This window comes from Paramisgurnus dabryanus, chromosome 23, assembly GCF_030506205.2.
Source record: "Paramisgurnus dabryanus chromosome 23, PD_genome_1.1, whole genome shotgun sequence".
In the NCBI taxonomy this organism is placed as follows: domain Eukaryota; kingdom Metazoa; phylum Chordata; class Actinopteri; order Cypriniformes; family Cobitidae; genus Paramisgurnus; species Paramisgurnus dabryanus.
Genome location: NC_133359.1, coordinates 19,441,897 through 19,458,869, shown reverse-complemented (window position 1 = coordinate 19,458,869; position 16,973 = coordinate 19,441,897). Strand labels below are relative to the sequence as shown.

The 16,973-nt window shown below is 41.2% G+C and overlaps 2 protein-coding genes across 2 annotated transcripts in view; both read left to right on the top strand.

Annotated features, from left to right (window-relative positions):
• The window catches only part of LOC135781184 (uncharacterized), a 164,532-nt gene that overhangs the window by 110,308 nt on the left and 37,251 nt on the right, over nucleotides 1-16,973 (top strand). The window lies entirely within an intron of this gene.
• Nucleotides 13,631-16,973, top strand: part of LOC135781185 (uncharacterized) — a 40,594-nt gene continuing 37,251 nt past the window's right edge. Inside the window, exons 1-2 of the mRNA XM_065291531.1 lie at nucleotides 13,631-13,757; nucleotides 15,136-15,397. Of these exons, the coding sequence (XP_065147603.1) occupies nucleotides 13,679-13,757; nucleotides 15,136-15,397 (341 nt within the window). The 5' untranslated portion in view covers nucleotides 13,631-13,678. The remainder of the gene's footprint in view (nucleotides 13,758-15,135; nucleotides 15,398-16,973) is intronic.

The following is a 16,973-nucleotide window of genomic DNA, read 5'->3' as shown; positions in this document are numbered from 1 at the left end:
AATAACAAGCGGAGTCTTACCGCTTTCTTGCTGGGCGATGGCGTCTTCGTTTACCCGAACGCGGTCCCCGGAGCTGCATCGCGTGGGGTGTTCGGGTGTGACACGCCTCGGTCGCCTGAGAACGTCTGGGGCCAGGGTGATGTTTGGCTTGCTGAATCTGCGAAGGCCGGGCAGCGGTTCCTCCACAGCTTCCCGATCGCTTTCATGTCGTTCACGGTCCGTGAAGCTGCATCGCGTGGAATGCTCGTTTGTTGCGCGCCTCGATCGCTTGTGGACGTCGGAAGGCAGGGTGAAGTGGGCGCTGTACCTCGCCTTGGATCTGCTAAAACCGGGAAACAACTCCTCCACAGCTTCCCGCTCAGGTGAGGACAGGTCAGAAAAGCATATATCAGATGAATCCGCCATTAGATCGGAAAATGCTAGCTTCAGCCTCCCAACACTATTTGAACACTATTAATGTGTTTTTGCCATATGCACTCTTGTGCAAGCGATGACAAAACCTAGTGTAAGTTAAACCATACAAGCACGTTCATCTGCACATTTCCGTATAATTTCCCCACAACTAAACAAACTGAACAGCAAAATGTAAGGACGTCTTGCATTTATACACAAATCCGGACACCTCACCAATGTGTAGAAAATACATTCAAATAAAAACGGGATTGTATTTTATTTAAATCCTTCCTAAAGTATAAAAATAAATGAATAAATTTTGATTTTAAAGAAACATGTATTATATATTATAATAAATGTAGAGTTGATTTGCACAAACAGATAAGTTCCATATGAAATTCTAAAATGATATTTTTTATTAAGCTCCTGTTAATGTTCAGTAATTGCACTTTAATGGCAATGAAAATAACCTATTCATATAAAAACATAACAAACAGACATACACGTTCTTTTTTGTTTACTGTTTGCATGTTTAAAGGCAGATGCTGACAAGTTTGTGTTGTGAACATGAAATAAAATACAGAGTTAACCGTCAGAAAAACATCTGTGTGTGTGTTTGAGATTTTTTCTCAAATGACACGTTATGTGACTTTTAAGGAGAGGTTTGTGAAAAACCTCCAAGTAGTCTGAAATTCAGTGCTTTTGCACTACTTCTCTATCAGATCGGAATTAACGAGTAACTAACTACTTGAGTAGTTTTTTCATCTAATACTTTTTTACTCTTACTCAAGTAAATAATTAGATTGATACTTTTACTTTTACTTGAGTACATTTTTGTATGAGTACTTGCACTTTTACTTGAGTACAGATTTTGGGTACTCTACCCACCTCTGGCTGCAACAAGAAACTACACAGAGCAGAACAACACCCATAGATAGCGAACACAAGTGACGAGCGCTGACATCATTTGTGAATGTGTCTCTTAAATCAGAAAACCAGACACGTTTAACAAAGTTGCAATCACTAAGTAAGAAAGTCATCTTTTGCAGTGTTTTAGTTGACTAAAACTAAAACTAACAAGGACATTTGGGACAAGACTAAGACTAAATTAAAAATAGGCGACAAAATTAACACTAGGTTGGAAATTTGTATGATCAAATAAAACACTGCATAAACAATTATTGGTATGTGGTAGCAGACTTGACCAGCGAAAGATGTTGTCCGCACTTAACGTCGGGCATGAGGCTAAATGCATACAGGGCATATCAGCCCAGAAAATCCTCTCTACTGATCGCAAGAGTGCGGTTTTTCAGATGTCTCCCGGTGGACATTACCAGTTGGTAATATTCACACAGCAGAACCCGATTCAAAATCCGGCTGCAATGGTTTTGATGGTATTTGTGGACCGTCAGCATAGATGGCTAGAAACTCAGAGGGCTCTATCTTACACCCGGCGCAATGCAGCGCAATGCGCGACGCAAGTGTCTTTCGCTAGTTTCCACCCTAATTTTCACGTTTAGCGCCGCGTTGTTTAAATAGCAAATGCATTTGCGCCCCCTTTTGCGCCCATGGGCGTTCTGGTCTGAAAACGAGGTGTGTTCAGGCGCATTGTTGGCGCGTTGCTATTTTGAGGCAACTAAAATAGACTACGCCATTGACCAACAAAAACCTGGTCTAAAGTCTAAAGTCAATGGCGCAATAGTGTTTTATGTTATTTAAAGAGCGCATTAGTAAAATGCGCCTATACACGGGAGGACAACGCGGGTTTGCTTATCACAAGGTACATGAATGCGCAGCAGCACAAAAATGTTTTCAAATATGAAAGATTAAAGGATTGAATGTAAAAGATTATTATTGAGTCTCTTGGACATAATTGAGGACTAATTATGAGACGTTAGAAGGCGTAAAGAGCTGCTTCACCTGCAGCCTGGTAAGTAAATAAATGCTTTGCTTTGAACAAATTCGTCTGTTTTTAAATGTTTTTTTTAATGCTACCTCACAGATTTATTGTATATGATTACTCTGTAGCTGTGGATATGGTGAGATGAGAAACATTTTTAAGTAATGCTTAAAAAAAACGCTGTCCAAAGTGCTGAAACGTGAGGAGAACCGTTTGTAAATTCTTTACCTCCTGTTTGTTACAAATAAAGTATTTTTAGAGTACAAACCTTATCTTACCTACTTGTAAATTATTTTTTGATGATATTGGATAGCCATACATTTAAAGCAATTACAAGCCTGCTTTTTACTTCCATGACTAAAAGAAAACGGGTTTTAAAGGTTTTAATAAAAAAATAACAATTTCAATACAAGTGAAAAACAACACAATTATTTAACATTAATCTTAAACTGGGGATCTTCTTCCTCCGCTTAGTTTTTCAGTTTACAAAGTCCGTCATCTAAATAGGGATTAGACATAGCGCCAGCGCAACTTGCTTTTAAAGGGGATGAGAGCTGTGACTCTCATTGGTTTACTGCACGTTACGCCCAAAATACTCCCATTACAATAGGACCTACCCTTTTCGACCATGCGCTCGGCGCAAAACCCATTTTTCCCGTCGTTAAATTAGCAAAAGTGGATTCGGACACGCCCATTTAGACGTTGCGCTGTGCGCTTTAGACAATGCGCTTAGATCGTTAAAATAGGGCCCGTAGTCTTAATGATTGACAGTGAATGAGTTTTTATCATAAGCTCCGGTAAATTCATTGTTATCGACCATCCCCAGAATGATTGCTTTTGGCAGCGTTCCTAAAAACGGATTTTCTTGATTCTAAACACGCAAGCCTGACGTAGAGAGATGGTTTTGAGACAAACTCTGTCGACAGGGTACTTTGACTGGGACCACCCACATGCCGTCTAACTTTTAACCCGAACCACCCACAATGCGTTGAACTTTTGACCGGTGATATCTCCAGTGCATCATAAAGCATGTCCTCCTACTCTAAAGTGTTTACACAGAGGACCTTTGAACCCTAAAATCTGGAGCATTGTGACCGCAATCTAAAAATATATGCTGTTCATGCTGTTGGGGCCAAACATCCGAGACAGAGTATCGGTACTCTGGGCCCTAACGCGGCTGTATTGATACGGGGAAGCTTGCGAAGCTGCCGGACTCGGGGCCCCGACCCGTAATCCAAGGCATCCCATCTGCAACTTAAAATTATAGGTTGTTTGTGTCTTTCGGGGCCAATCACGTGCTTCGCAAGGCCGAGGGGACACCGAACTACGTGCTTCGTCTTGGGAGCCGGTGACGAGATGAACACTCAAAGTTTGGGGCCTGGAGCCTCCCTAACCAATCCTTCAACAGCCCACCTGCCTAATGGTATAAGTTGCGGGCATCCCGGGATCTTTCCTGGGAGTGAGGTGAAAATTTTTTTAATTTTACAAAGAAATCTCTCACACAGGCCTCTTGCTCACTAAGGACTCAAGACCCCTTTGAATGGCAAATTTGCTCAAGTTTGAATTTATGGCTAAGATGCAAAAAATTATACTTGGGAATGACACAGAAAGACGAAACTTCAGGCATTCGTCTGGGGGCCCCTGGGCTCCCACCTTACCAAGTTTCGAGGCCCCATGACCTTTAACCCGAGTTACAGCGTGTCCGGTTACCACTTAAAATATAACCTGTTCGTGTCTTTCAGGGCCAATTGAGTGCTTAAAGCGTAACTAAACCCCTGGTCAGAGGCTGACTCCACCCACTGCAATATTTGAAAAATGCAAGAAAAGTGGGCAGATCCCAACGGAGATAGAGGGGACGAACTAAGCTCGTATCAAGTGTGTGGTGAGATCGTAACAAGGGCGTGGTGAGCTTGAACCTGCTTACGTCACGAGTCATTTCTTGGACCCAACATCCAATAGGAAAATTCAACTGCAGTAGCCACCGTTCAACCTCAAGAGGGCAGCACTCAGACGTTTTTACACCATATATTGTAGTATTGAAACACTTTATATCCAAATGTCAAAAAACTTACTAAAATCAATGAACAGCACTAATAAAGCATCATTCTTACAGATCATTAACTAAAAAAAGTTGGTTTGGGGTTTAGTTACTCTTTAACGGGGCAGAGGGGAGGTGGAGTCGGGGCTAAAGACTGAAAGACCCATACAGCTTATATTTTAAGGCGGCAGATGGGATGCTGTACATTACAAAGGGTCAAAGGTCACAGGGGCCCCTGAAATCCGAAAGGTCAGACCTTGGGGGAATATAACGAGAAATACGAGTAAAGTTTTGGGGCCCCGGGCCCTACGGTTGCCATTTTTGGACAGGAAAAGGTGCAGAGCCACGGGAATCGACATGCACTTAGGTAACACTTTATTTTGATAGTCCACTTTAGACATTTTACTAATTATAAGTAACTTTGCAACTACATATCAACTACCAATCTTTAGAGAATTAGTAGACTGTCTGCTTAATATCTACTTACACTTTATTGTGATGATATCTCAATAGACATTCAACTGACTATAAGTATCTTTGCAGGTGCATGTCAACTTATTCCACTTACCCAAACCTCTTCCCTAACCCCAACCATTACAGTCTACTAATACTCTAATTAAAGTTAGTTGACGTATAGTTGCAAATTGTTGAAAGTTAGTTGACATGTAGTTGCAAAGTTATTTATAGTTAGTAGAATGTCTAAAGTGGACTATCAAAATAAAGTGTAACCATTTCAAAACCAACCTTAAACCATTTTAATGTAATGTTAACCCATTAAGCTAGGTAGTTTCTTAATTAACCTGTTATGTCATGTTTATGACAGATTGACATCTTTGATGTCATTGACATGACGTCTTGGTAATTTCAAATTGTCCTGACAAGTTATGATGTATTGGCTTATGCCAAATTGTCATAGCAAAGATATCTTAAACAATGTCATTGTAACAGGGCTGCCTTACGCTGGGATTGAACCCGGGTCTCCGGTGTTCTAAGAGTGTGAATTTAGTCACCGAGCTACTCCCAAACATTAAACCCAAGCGCAGAAGAGCAAAAAGGGACTTGAATATTAAAACATCAGTTTAAGGTCTAATAAAATATACCTATACATGTTTTTTCTCTTTAGAATCACATTTACACCACTAAAAAGTCATATTGTTTAACCCTGCAATGGTTATGAATGGTAGACTTTGTAGATAAGTTTGTTTACCTGGCCGTGACCTTACAAAACCTGCAAACCTGCCTCGAAGAAAATGTTTACTGGACTAAAAAAGATCAACAATAATATAAATAAAATGCCTAAAATATTTTTTTCTGTGATTACAGTAGTTATGAGTCTAGATCACTGGAGTACCTCAGAAGGTTTACGTCAGAAGACACGATCACGGCTCTGACAGATAATACAAATGAGTATGGTTTCCAAAAGGGAGGAGTTTTCATAACAACAAAATGGGACTACTATCACTGAATATGTCTGTAAACACAGTAAATACCAGTTTTCTTTCAGTTTATCTGGTTTTGTAAATACAATCTGAGCATATTTGTATAATAAATGATTTTTCATAAAATATGGTTCGTCTGGTTATTATGAATTGTGTGGTGATGTATATTTAGGATACTTGTGAGGAACAGGAGACGAACCCAGGCGCAGGCGTAGATGAAATCAGAAACTTTATTAAACAAGACACACAAAACAAAAGACCCACGAGGGGGTAAAACATGACTATGACTAAATTAACAAGACTTTACTAAACAAACTGGAACTAGACTTGGATATACAAATGGAAACATTAACTTGACAAAATACTCTAGACTTGAATTCACACATGTGAGAACAGGTATGAACAAAACGAATCCGCACAAGACAGCAAACACAAGGGCATTAAATAGGGGAGCAAATCAAGAGGGGAACAGGTGACATGAATCAAACTATAATGGGATAATTAATGAGGAAACAAGTGGGCGGGGTAAGGAGACGAGACAGAAAGCACATGGCTAAATTAACAAGGCCAGTGCTTTCACACAAAACATGGGCCTGTCATGATTCTGCCTCAAGACTAATACTAAAACAAGGACAAGAGGGCAGAATCATGACAATACTGTTATTGGGGTAAATAAGCAGTACACCATACAGTACTAATGAACTCTTAGATGTTATTTACATTTGTTCAGACCGTGAGTTAAATCACAGCAATTTTGCTACCCCAAAGGCCCAATGTTGTAATATTAGATTTTCATAAAAATGTACTAAAATGTAAAAAATGTAAAAACCCATTTATTTCTGCATAAGACTCTTACAACAACATATAAAAGGTGAAACCTTTCCTTTAAAGTTTTTTCCATATTTGGGTCTTGCAAGGTTAAATCTATTCATTAATTTATGTTTGTTTAGTTTGCACACCCACTAATTACATCTAACACTGTATAAATTACCATACTGATATTAAGGTGTATCATTATATTAAGGCGTTCCTGTCCAAAAGGTGTAGTCTGTTGTTTAAAGAACATGTTTTATAAACACATACTTCATTCGTATCAGTTTACTTTACTATATTAAAAAGAAAATGACGCATCAAATATCATATTTTAGGATGCTCATTTTATGTACACAGAAAACGCTTAGGTTACTCACGTAACCCCGGTTCCCTGAAATAACGGGAACGAAGCATTGCGTCAGTTAGCTGACGCTATGGGGGAAACTCCTGTTTACTCCGTGACTGAAGCCTATTGGTTAACGTCTGTACAAAGTACAGACCAATGACGTTTGAACCCGCGCGCGGGAGGAACGCGTCCCTATATAAGCGCGGTTCAATCGTCAGGAGCTCATTATATTCGACTGAAGCGCGCAGCCGAATAACACTCGCTGCGTAGACGTTTGTAGCACGGCAAGAGACGCAATGCTTCGTTCCCGTTATTTCAGGGAACCGGGGTTACGTGAGTAACCTAAGCGTTCCCTTTCAATACGGTTCACTTCGCATTGCGTCAGTTAGCTGACGCTATGGGGGAACGTAATCCCATCACGCCGTGCATACACAACGTACTGAAGTGCCTTACCGGAGAGACACTGCGTGTGGCCCTATACCCGGCATATTCACAGCTTTAAAAGCAAATGTGTAAGCACCATATAAATTGTTGACGCGCACACGGTGGGGTTTTAAACGCACCGGGGGCACATAACATAGCACAAGACGGCGAGGTACCGAGCGCGCCGCGGCTGTGCGAGATAAGTAAATTCAGAGTCACGTTGGTGAGCTCGCTGAGCGCACCGTGGTGTACACATAAAACGCATGAGCGTGCATGATTGAGCCGAGAGAACCTGCGCTCGTAGGGCAGGGACGTCTAAGCTGTACAATCTGACAACGTAGACGGCGAAGACCAGCCGGCCGCGTAGCAGATATCAAATATAGATATAGATACCCCTGTAGACCAAGTTCATGAAGAAGCCAAACTCGAACAGAGTGGGCTCTATATAGGACATAGCTCATAGAGGGGCGTGAGCCAGTGCGATGGTTTCAACGATCCATCTAAATAACCACTGTTAGCAACAGACATACGTAGTGAGTGATCTGCGCAGCTCACGAACGGCCGATCTGACTATAATATGCGGCAGAACGGTTCGTAGCGTGGGATTATACAGATACCACAATAGTGTGAACCCAGGTGCACCCTCGAGCGCATCGGGATGCATATAGGTAGTATTATAGTGCACAGATCGGTGAGCTTTCCAAGCGCGCCGTAAATGTGTATTGACTATAAATTGCACGGGCACAGGTGAACACTTGAATACATCGTGAATGCATATAGATGAATCAGAGTGTTATAATGCACAGGCCGGCAAGATTCTCGAGCGCGCCGTCATGTGTTCTGATAATAAATTGTGCGCACACGGGTGAACTCTTCAGTGCACCGTGAATGCGTATAGATAAATCAGTGCACAGAACGCGCCGTGAATGTGTACAGATATGATTGATGAACGTAACGGTGGGCACCCAACGCACCGTGAACGTACACAGATGAACAACAATGTATGTGTCACAAAGCATAACACAGCTGTGTATACAGGTGAGCTTTCCCAAGCGCATCTTATTGTATACCAAATGTTATAGCGTGTACATGTGAGCTTCTCTAAGCGCACGGTGGACGCATATAATTAAAAACCATATCGTGCATACAGGTGAGCTAATGGGCGCACCTTTAATGCAACAAACCTCAGTAGTGCGCGAAGCAGGGATGTCGAAGCTGTAAACTGACAACGTGGACGGCGGGGACCAGCCGGCCGTGTCACAATTGTCAATGAGAAACCTCTAAGACCATGCCCATGCTCTAAGACAAGTGAGCATAATTGTCACGGGAGGTGATAACGTCAACGATCCATAAATAGCCTGTATTGACAGGTGCTCTAGTGAGTGATCTGTGACGCAGATGAACAGCTGATCGTCTGATGTACGTCAGACGTATGTGTCATACAGGACCTTGGACAGTTCCAGAGCGCTGTGCCTCGGGCACCGTCCGCATCTGAGAAATGACAGGCTTTTGAATAAAGTGAATGGCCAGCCGTAAAAGCATGGTTCGCTGTTACCGCCGCCGTCCGCATCTGAGAGATGACAGGCTTGTGAATTAAATGAATGGTCGGTCGTAAAAGCGTGGTTCGCTGTTATCACGGCCACATAGATATAGGTAGGGGAGAGAGCCGCCGTGCCTCTGTAGTGAGGAGAAAAGTGTTCCACCGGCGATTCGCGGGGGGTTTTGACTTTCAAATGTCACTAGACAGAATGGATCAGACTTTGCATAAGGACGCCTCGTGAAAGGGGTCCTAGCAGCTTGTGTCAATGTGTCATAAGGCACGTAATGTAGGTCGTGTCCCACGGATGCCATCTCCGCACGCCCATCGTAATGGGTTAATATTGGTAGTTAAGCATGAGATGCGTATCACTCTGATTGAACATAGCTTATAAAGCGATGCAATGAGTTTATAAAGGAGATGACTCGTCAGCTTGTTCAGGGGGCGAGATCTCAGTCTGGTTCGGTAAATAATGAAACCACCGTAGATTGCCCGACCGCATTATCACAATAACACGGTCGAGAGTGCTGCAGTGCTAAATCATCCTCTTAATGTACCGTATTCACAGTACAAGGTGATTTATATGAGACAAACGGCGTTCCACGCGCCGAAGGCTGATTGCCGTCGTAAAGCGTGTTCAACCCACAGCAAATGCTGGGCTAGCTCGTAATGACAGCACTTCATGCAGCCGTGTGTAACTTAAGCAAGCTTCCCGGCCGTCAGCTCGGGGCGGGACCTTTGCTTAGTCAAACTGAAGTGGACTTATGAACAGAATGCCACGATATTCAGCTTTCTGAGGCTCGTTAGAGGGGTACGTGTGCCCGTCTTAAACGAGATGCCGCGCGCGTCTGACTGTGCGCGCGCTTTAAGCTTTGAAACTTATTGTGGCGGGTAGCAAGCTCACTTGAGGTTGATATTACCCTTAATATCTCCGAGTATTGGAGCGGAGGTGTGAGCGTCTTCGGATCCGCTAATATAAATCAGCTATATGGCCGAAAAACGTCATAAACCGCTTGGCTGTAAGCCTTTGAGTGGCCGTCCGGAGAGGGCGCGATTCAAACGCTTGGAGCCATGCAAAAGTCTGAGGCTGTCCTTCCTATAGGAAGAGAAAATAACAGCCGTAAGACCGTGCTCGTTTGCGCCATCAGCATCGTAGCGGAGAAACTGAGGTGGGCTGCGAGCGAATTTGGCAGAAAGGTGTTAGAGACACCGTACAGTCGTGGGGTGTCAATACACAGTATATGGCCAAACCGGGGTTTTTTCGGCTAGCGTCGATAGAATTATGGACAGCGGGCCGTGTGTGCGTATTACTGATTGCTTGTCAGTAAGGCGATAAAGTGTTTAGAGACACCGTACAACCGTGGGTGTCAAAACACAGTATAGTAAGCACGGAAAATACTCTTTTTAGAGGAATTAAATACCGTTCGCCACTATAGTGAGGTCGCATAGCCGACAGTATTACACAGTATGTTTGGATAAACAGCACACAGAAAACATTTCAGGGCAGTCCAGCCGAGGCGCGACATAACCCCTTTTCTCCCAGACAGTTTCGTTCTCTGTTGATGCAGCTGTGCTGCGGAGACCAGAGCTCAGCCGTTCAGGTGCACAAGCCTCAGTAGTGACGGTGACCGAACGGCTCACGGAGCAGGGTAGTATGTCTAGGTGGTTTAATGTCAGACTGAACCCATCGCAGAGAGGAAGTCTGCCGTGAGGCCCGCGGTTTTGCCGTTTATTAAAAGGGCAGAAAAACCGGGTATATATATAAGAATGTACCAATATTCAGCGCACTGATATAGGACGGGACTGAATAAAGGGAGGTATTCGGGCCTCAGTATATTATAAACAAATTCGTTCTGCCTCTGATTCCGTCTAAACCAGAGAGAAATTACCAGGCAGACAAAGAATGAGCTATCTGAAGTGAGATCGGCTCAGGCCAGTAAAGCTCTATAATAAGTGTTTTAGCGCTCCAATAGAGGCGTGTCCGCCTTATCGAGCAGACGAATGAGATCGTGCCGCTCCAGGAGGGGAGGGGCATGAAGCTCTCTTATAATGAGTGTTCTTGGTGCTCCAATAGCGGCGAATCGGCCCTATCGAGCAGACGAATGAGATCGCGCCGCTCCAGGAGGGGAGGGGCATGAAGCTCTGTAATCATTGAACACTGGACAGCTGCATTTAGAGGCAGCGAGCCGTAATACCGCGTGCTAGCTAAGCCGTTAAGAGACCTCACCACTGTGGGGAAAGGAGCGAGGGACTCCGCGAGCGTGGAGCACGAGTGGCTGTGCTATGACAGAGACAGGGGCAGACCGCCCGTGTTTGCTTGTCGTATGCATCTATCCAGGTCTACGGTTCCCCGCTTGTTCATCTCAACAAGAGAGGAACGGCAGAGGGGAGCAGCAACACAGACAGAACAGCCATGCGTCGTGACGGTATCACCCGATGCACTCGGGGGATTAATATATGTGCCAGAGATCTCGCCACTGAATGTAAGAGGAGCGAAGGGACTCTGTAAGCATGAACGGTTGCGGTGTGACAGAACACAGGGGGGGTTAGTCCGTGTGTGCTTGTCTATGCATCCATCTAGTCTCATGGCTCGCCGTGTGTTCATCCCGACGAGAGAGGAACAGCAGGGGGAGCACGAAACATGGATAAGACAACCAAAGCATAAGCGCGGTCCCGGCGTGGGAGGTGCCAGACCGGTAACGCGCTCGGAGGAAATTCATAGCAGAGAGGCTCACCGAGCCGCTGTGCTGGACGCTATTACAACAGCGCCTGCTCTTTTAGCTTATAGCTTTATATTAAAAATATTGATCTTACCGGGCGGCCGCAGGGGAGACCTCGTCAGGCGTGTGTCCGCTGCACAGGGCTCGTACCACGGCAAGCGAAGGCTATCTTCGGTTCTCGGCCGGAAAGCGGCAGGGGAAGACGCTAGACCTGGACTCTGCTATCTTCGGTTCTCAGCCGGAAAACGGCAGGGGAAGACGCTAGGCCTGGACTCCGCTGCAGGGCTTTTGTCAACGGCGAGGTAAGGCTTCTTCTTTTTCTTCGGAGCAGCGAGAGGTTCGCGCTGAAGGAGAAAATAATGAGCTCCTGACGATTGAACCGCGCTTATATAGGGACGCGTTCCTCCCGCGCGCGGGTTCAAACGTCATTGGTCTGTACTTTGTACAGACGTTAACCAATAGGCTTCAGTCACGGAGTAAACAGGAGTTTCCCCCATAGCGTCAGCTAACTGACGCAATGCGAAGTGAACCGTATTGAAAGGGAACTGGAAGGAACATGTTTAACAATTAAACGCTTGCCACAGATGTTTGCTGTCTTATCCCTGAGTCCATTGTAGTTGTAGATCTTTCTGGATATCAAACACTGCACAACCTATGTTAAGTTTACTCAACTGAGGAAACCAACTGCATTATTTTATTTCCCAAACTCATATCTTGCAACATTGTATTCCTTAAAAAACTAAGTTGCTGTTACTAATAGTTTTTCTACACATTTAATAAACCCCAGAACCTGTTAACTAAACTCAGCTAGTTTCTTTAATAATCTTTGATACTAATCAGTCAAATGTGTGATTTTTATAACCCTCAAAATAGGATGAACTCTTTGTACTTGTGAAATTTTCAACCCATCAAAAAGGATCGAACCCAACCCATGGGGTTGTTATTTATCCCAGTGGTTCTCAAACTGGGAGCCGTGAGATGTTGCCAAAGGGGGCAATAGTTTTTTTTTTTTTTTTTTTGGGCCATTTTGCCTTTATTGATAGACAGTAGATTTTTAGAGACGACAGGAAAGTAGAGGGTGGAGAGAGGGGTATAGGATCGGCAAAGGACATCGAGCCGGGATTCGAACTCGGGTCGCCGTAAGTGCGTTTGCACCATATGTCGGAGCGCTGACCACTACACCATCGGCTCCGACAAGGGGGCAATACTTTTGACATTTTATAAAACACATTAATTTATCATAAATTCTGTGTAATCAAACCTCAGAAAAATAAGGCTAAACCACTACTAATATTAAATTTAAGTTTGGATTTTTTTATGTTATAGATTTTATTTGGGAGGCCCCAGCATAACAACTAAATTGGTTGGGTTTGATAGATTCTTAGGGTGTAATGCTGACACATATGGAACAGTGAAATTACACATTTAAGTGGTGCTTGATCACAATCATAATATATTTTATAGCAACAAATAATATCTTTATAAAATTAAATTCACTCTAATTTGAGCATTCAGGCTTACAATGAACAGCCCATTACAACTGATTCTGCTAACATTATATTTAATATATTTTTGTGCTGTTGCTTTACAGTGTTTGTTTGAATTATGTATCAATCAATTTAATCTCCAAATACGATCTTGCCAGATGTGTCCACTTTGCCATAGGTTTAATTAAAAAACAATTCTTATCTTATCTCATTGAATAGGATTCGTTGGCATTTTAAGTGTGATATTCTGATAAAAAAACAAGACTGATCATGTCTTCTAGGAAATAGCACAGCATGTTTAGGATGCTATATTGGTGGCCTGTGAAAAAATGTATTTCATGTTGGGTAAGCGTCACATCCTTGTTTATTTTAAACAAATAACAAATGTATCATTTGACAGAATGTGTTACTCATCGTTTAAATAGATTGTTTAATCTCAAACACCAACAAAGAGTAAACATTTATTGGGTTCCCAGCATCTACTTGACCCAAGGCAAAATTTAAGTTCCACCTTCAATTCCACCCTCTGATCACAAAGCAAAAGCCATTGGAAACGGGTGAGCTCGAGCAGAACGGATCTCTATGGGATCAGTGAAGATGTTCCAGATGAAGATGCTGGAATGGGCCATAGTCCTACTGGCCCTGCAGTCTGCATATGCAGGTTAGTAGACTACAAAAACTTATCTCAATTCATAAATAGCTCAACTGTTCTGACATATAAAATATTGTAAATTCATCTTAAAGATATTTGAAAGATGTTGGGCACACAGGGTCAGAAGAATTAGATGGTTTTTTTTTTGCCAACAATGGGTAACTACTAGGGGTGTGCAGCGGAGTCAGTATTGTACAATACATCACCTTTAAACATTTATTGTGTCTGTCAGCACAGTTCCATATGTGACCTATGCTGTCTAAATGAGGTTTTCATAAAAAATTAAAAGCCTACATTAATCCCTTGTCTAGCATCTCAATACTCTGGTAATTAAACATCTAAAATGATATTTATTTATACGTTTTCTGATAGGTGCCCCGTTCTAAATTATTAACCTAATACTACAAAGATGCGTCTTCATCCACATCTTTGTTTCAGTTTAAATACATGCAGGAATTTGAAAATAAAATGCAGGACTTGCTTGATGTTTAAAGAGTTATTAAGAGAGATAAAGTTCTGGAACTGATTTATGTTAAAAAGTTATTAAGATCGACAAGACAAAACTGACTGACAGATCCAAAATGCACAGACGCGCAAGTGCGCGCACCGATATACACATATACACAGAATAGATCAAAAACGTCTGTTTTGACAGGAATTCACAAAAGCATAATAAGCATTACAACAAACTTGCTGAGCTCATTCTTATCTATGTCCATACAGCATTTGTGTGAACATAACAAATTGTTTAAAAAAAAAAAACTTTCTCATTGATCTTCATCTTAAAAAATAAATAATCAGATATTTGTTTAACATTTCAAATAACAGTATGCTCTATTATTTTAAAATCAGTTTTGACCATTAGTTCAAAACAAGCAAAATGATTTTAAACAATGAGGTTTTAGAAACATTCAAATAGAATGTTTTAGTTATTATTTATTTACTTTATTTTTATGTTATTTGCAATTTATGTCATAGTAATCTTCAGTTTATAATTCAGTGCTGATCCAGCAAACACGTGATTGTGTCTGGCTGAATATTTTTTTCTGTTATTCTGATGAATTCATTTTTCATTTTACAGCCGTTATCCGCTTCAGGCACATCCCTTGTAACTTCTTAAAACAAGCAAAAGCTACAACAGATTCTAAACTATTGACTAAGATCAGTGTTTTATCAAATTGTTCTTTTTACATTGACAATTTCTTTTGTCTTCTAATTTCAGTCTTCCCCACTGTGCCAAATCTGGTGAAAACATTAGGGATTAAAAATAAAAAAATAGATTGTTTCAGTTTTACAGTCATTAGAAAACTACATTGTGCATATTGGTTTACTAAAATTGTCTACTACAAAAACAAACGTTAATAAATGTTCTCTCTTGAATTTGCAGAACTGAATCCGGATCACCAATCCACCATCTGTAGCACATGGGGAAATTTTCACTTCAGGACCTTTGATGGTCATTTCTATCAAATGGCTGACACATGTAACCACATTCTGGCTGGGATGTGTGACACGCATGCCTCAGATTTTAACATCCAAATGCAAAGAACGATTGTGAATGGCTCGGTTACTTTCACCTCAGTCAAATTAGAGCTGGAGGGGACGTCCATCAAATTTAGTCAAGGCAAAATCTTCATGGACAACAAAGTGTGAGTTTATCTTTTTGAAAGGTGTAAATAAAAATGTCCTTTACTGTTTTGCACATTTTGTGTTTAGACAATTGTATTAATATTTTGGTTAACCAATCATTACACTATGACCATGAATGCATTAAGCAATGACTCCGCAAATCAATGTGACCTGGCCAACAAATACCATAGACAAAGTACAATAGCGATTACAGGTTCATACATGAACAAATAACATTAAACTACTAAAAAACTGTAGCTGCAACCAATCTCCTCCTGGTTTTCAAAAAAAACCTGTTAGTTATTTCTAAAATAAAATCCTATTTTTAACTTTAGCTTTTGTACAATTTATCAATATGCAACTTAAAAGAGAGCTGATCGTCAATTAATATACCCAAATATTTGTACATTTTGACTTTGTTCAATCTGCTGACAACGCATAGTAAAAATACTAGGAAGACTATCCAATGTTTTTTTTTTTTTTGATTTTGAGAAAAGCATAGTCTTAGTTTTATCAACATTTTTTTTTTAACTATTTTAAGCTGATACAGTTGTATGTGAACTAGGTTAAAAGCAGATTGTATAAAGGAAAAGTTTGGTGTAAAGTCACAGCCTTACAATAAATAACGGAATCGCCTGCGTCTTTTAAAAATTTGCTTGTAAAAATGCCATCACCCAAATTATTGATATGGTTAGCAAATAAATTTGTGCCCAAGACTGATCCTTGCGGTACACCACAAGTTACACTCAGAGTTGCTGATTTGCAATTATCAAAATAAACACACTGGGTCCTATCTGCAAAATAGGTGGCAAACCAATCAGCAGCATGGTCAGAAAAATATATTACGTAACTTTGCCAATAGAATGCAATTGTCTACTGTATCAAATGCTTTGGCCAAATCTAAAGAAAGAGCTAAACAAGTGTTTTTGCAGTCCATCGCCCCAAAAATGTCATTAATGACCTTTATTGCAGCAGTAGTAGTACTATGCTGTCTTGAAAACCCAGACTGTACGTTAGACTAAATATGATTGGAAACCAGATATTCCTTTAATTGATTACCAAGCAATGTTTCTAAAACTTTAGCCAAAATTGGTTATTTGGAAATCGGTCTATAATTATCCATACACAAGGAATCTCCTCCCTTTAAATGAGTTAGTACATAGGCCGATTTTCAAAATATTGGTTTCTCATTGTTAACTAGGGTTGGATTAAATATTAAGTTAAATATTAGATTAAAAGTTTAAAAATGTATACTTTTTCAATAAATATATTTTCCAAACTCTGTGCAGACCCGAAAAAACAAAGAGATACATTGTGTCATAAGAGCGAAGATTATAATTTACATTTGTAAACCACTAGTTGACCTGTAAATAAAACAGTACAAGTTTAAACTTCCCCGCATATCCAGAAGGTAGCTTAGCGTTGTCATGAGAGAGGTTTGGCAGGCAGGCAAGAACACATGTAGCTAACTTTGTATATATTCATTTTATACAGTAATGTTAGCATGGTTTAGTAGATGATACTCTATAACTATTATTTGAACTAAGGTATTTACTTGTTTAGTAAATAACTGTGCGCTGTCAGAAAAAAATGGTC